General features: G+C 55.2%; 1 protein-coding gene across 1 annotated transcript in view; it reads left to right on the top strand.

Moving 5' to 3' along the window:
* The window catches only part of PTSG_01528 (ATP10A protein), an 8,997-nt gene that overhangs the window by 4,215 nt on the left and 2,282 nt on the right, over positions 1 to 2,500 (top strand). The window contains exons 12-19 of the mRNA XM_004997449.1: positions 1 to 127; positions 386 to 423; positions 565 to 676; positions 859 to 1,032; positions 1,374 to 1,433; positions 1,631 to 1,732; positions 1,907 to 1,997; positions 2,225 to 2,304. The exon at positions 1 to 127 is cut by the window's left edge and continues 8 nt beyond it. Coding sequence (XP_004997506.1) covers positions 1 to 127; positions 386 to 423; positions 565 to 676; positions 859 to 1,032; positions 1,374 to 1,433; positions 1,631 to 1,732; positions 1,907 to 1,997; positions 2,225 to 2,304 — 784 coding nt within the window. The remainder of the gene's footprint in view (positions 128 to 385; positions 424 to 564; positions 677 to 858; positions 1,033 to 1,373; positions 1,434 to 1,630; positions 1,733 to 1,906; positions 1,998 to 2,224; positions 2,305 to 2,500) is intronic.

Below are 2,500 nucleotides of genomic sequence, written 5' to 3' on the forward strand. Positions count from 1 at the left end.
GGCGGAGACGTCGGCACACCTTGACGAGTTTGCCCGCAGCGGCCTGCGCACCCTCTGCTACGCCTATCGCGATATTGCCCACGACGAATACGAGGACTGGGCTCACCGCTTCCTCGAGGCAAACGTGGTGCGTTATTTGGGGGGGGGGCTATGTGTGTCGCGTGCGTGTATATTTGTGACTGTGAGAGTGTGCGTGCGCGCTTGTATGCGCGTGTGTGTGTGTCGCGTGTATATTTGCGACTGTGTGTGTGTGCGTGCGCGCTTGTATGTGTGCGTGTGTGTGTGTCTGTGTGTGTGTGTGTCTGTGTGTGTCTGTGTGTGTCTGTATTTGTGACTCACGTGCGAATGCATTTGTGTGTACGTGTGTATTTTGACCTCTTGGCAGCTGCTGGGTGAGGAGCGCAAGCAGCGACGCGTTGAGCTGTAAGTCGCCACTCGCCTGATGATTCGATGCGAACATAATGCGGGCACAATCAATGCCCACTATACATGCATGGATGATCTTCGTTCCCACCATGTCACACCACCACCACCACCATCATCATCATCATCATCATCCATCAGGTTTCAGGAGCTTGAGCAGAATATGATTCTCGTCGGGGCAACGGGAATTGAGGACAAGCTGCAGGACGGCGTTCCCGAGGCAATTGCCGATCTCAGACACGCTGGACTCAAGGTATGTGTGTGTGTGTGTGCCTGCGCCTCTTTGACCTGCGCCTCTTTGACCTGCGTGCGCTGTTCATGTTCGTGGCTGCTTGGCCATGTAGTGTGACTGTTGTGACTGTTGTCTCACTTCTCCGCCTCGCTTCCCCCTCAATTTCCTTCCTTGCCTGCTGCCTTCCCTCTTCCTTGCTGCAGGTGTGGGTGCTGACTGGCGACAAGCAGGAGACGGCGATTGAGATTGCAATGACGTGTCGCCTCATTACCCGCCGCATGCACACCATCATCCTCAACTCGGAGTACGCCCGCCTCCACTACGACAAGGGCAAGACCATCGCTACCGTCGCACACCACCGCGCCGCGCGCAGAGAGGTAGACATATACACGCACGCACATGCACGCCCACACATGCACATGCACGCCCACACACACACACACACACACACACACACACACACACACACACACACACACACACACACACACACACACACACACACACACACACATGCACACACACACACATGCACATGCACACACCCCTTCCGTTCTGCTGTTGCTGAGCGCTCGGTGTGCTCAGCAGTCGGGACAGTGAGGTTGCTGTGTCGGTGATGTGACTGTTGACTAAAGCCTTCGTTGCTTGCACCTCCCCTTGTAGTGTTGCTCACTGCACATGCGTACATTGCGCGTCGCATTGTTTGTCTTGGTTGCAGGTGCTTGACATCATCAACCAGCATCTCCAAGACATCGAGCAGGCCCAGCAGGGCGATCGCGTAGGAGCACATGCGTGTTTGCGTGTTTGCGTGTTTGCGTGTTTGTGTTTATGTGCGTTTATGTGTGCATGTGTGTGTGTTTATGTTTGTGTGTGTTTATGTGTGTGAACCGTCCATTCTCCAGGTTATTCCTTCACGTTCGCGCACTAATGCATTCCCGCTCACACCCACACAACACACACACACCGCATCCACAGCGGGAGCTTGCGCTTGTGATTGACGGGCCAACGCTCTTCTACGCCGTGCAGGAGGCGGACGACGTCAAACACCAGTTCCTCAGACTCGCGGAGCAGACAAAGGTGTGTGCGTGTGTGTCTGTGTGTGTGTGTGTGTCTGTGTCTGTGTGTATGTCTGTCTTGTCTGATCTGAGAGTGATCTTCACAGCCCTTCAAACCCCTCATGTCAAACCTCTCGTGCGCTCACGCCTCCACCGCCGGCTGCCTCACCTGTTCTTCGGTTCGTGCGCCGCGCAGGTTGTCGTTGCGTGCCGAACAACACCGCTGCAGAAGGCGCAAGTGGTGGGACTCGTCAAGGACAACCGCGACGCCATGACGCTTGCAATCGGTGCGGTGCCGTCCTGTGTTGTGCGATGCTGTGCTGTGTTGTCATGTTGGGTGGTTGGAGTGAAGGCGCGTGTTTGTTTTTCTCGACTGGTGTTTGTTGCAACTTGTCACTCGCATCACTCTCCTCCACTCCACACATGAGACTCATGTTCCATATCCACGCCACTGCTCACACCGCCACCACCACCCATGCGCCACCACCTCAACTGTCATCGCTGTGCTGGTCAGGCGACGGCGCGAATGACGTGAGCATGATCCAGATGGCACACGTCGGCGTTGGCATTTCGGGCCAGGAGGGCATGCAAGCCGTGAGTACACACATACACACACACGCACACACACGCGCGCGCGCACACACACACACACACTACCACATGCATGCGCTGCTATTGGGTTTCTGTTGCTGTGCTGTTGATTGGTTGAGCATGTGGTGGATGCATTGTGCATATGTTTCACGTTGTGTGATGTCATTCTTTACTTTGTTTTGGATTTTGCCTTGGCGCA

Source organism: Salpingoeca rosetta, assembly GCF_000188695.1.
Source record: "Salpingoeca rosetta unplaced genomic scaffold supercont1.4, whole genome shotgun sequence".
Classification (NCBI taxonomy): Eukaryota; class Choanoflagellata; order Craspedida; family Salpingoecidae; genus Salpingoeca; species Salpingoeca rosetta.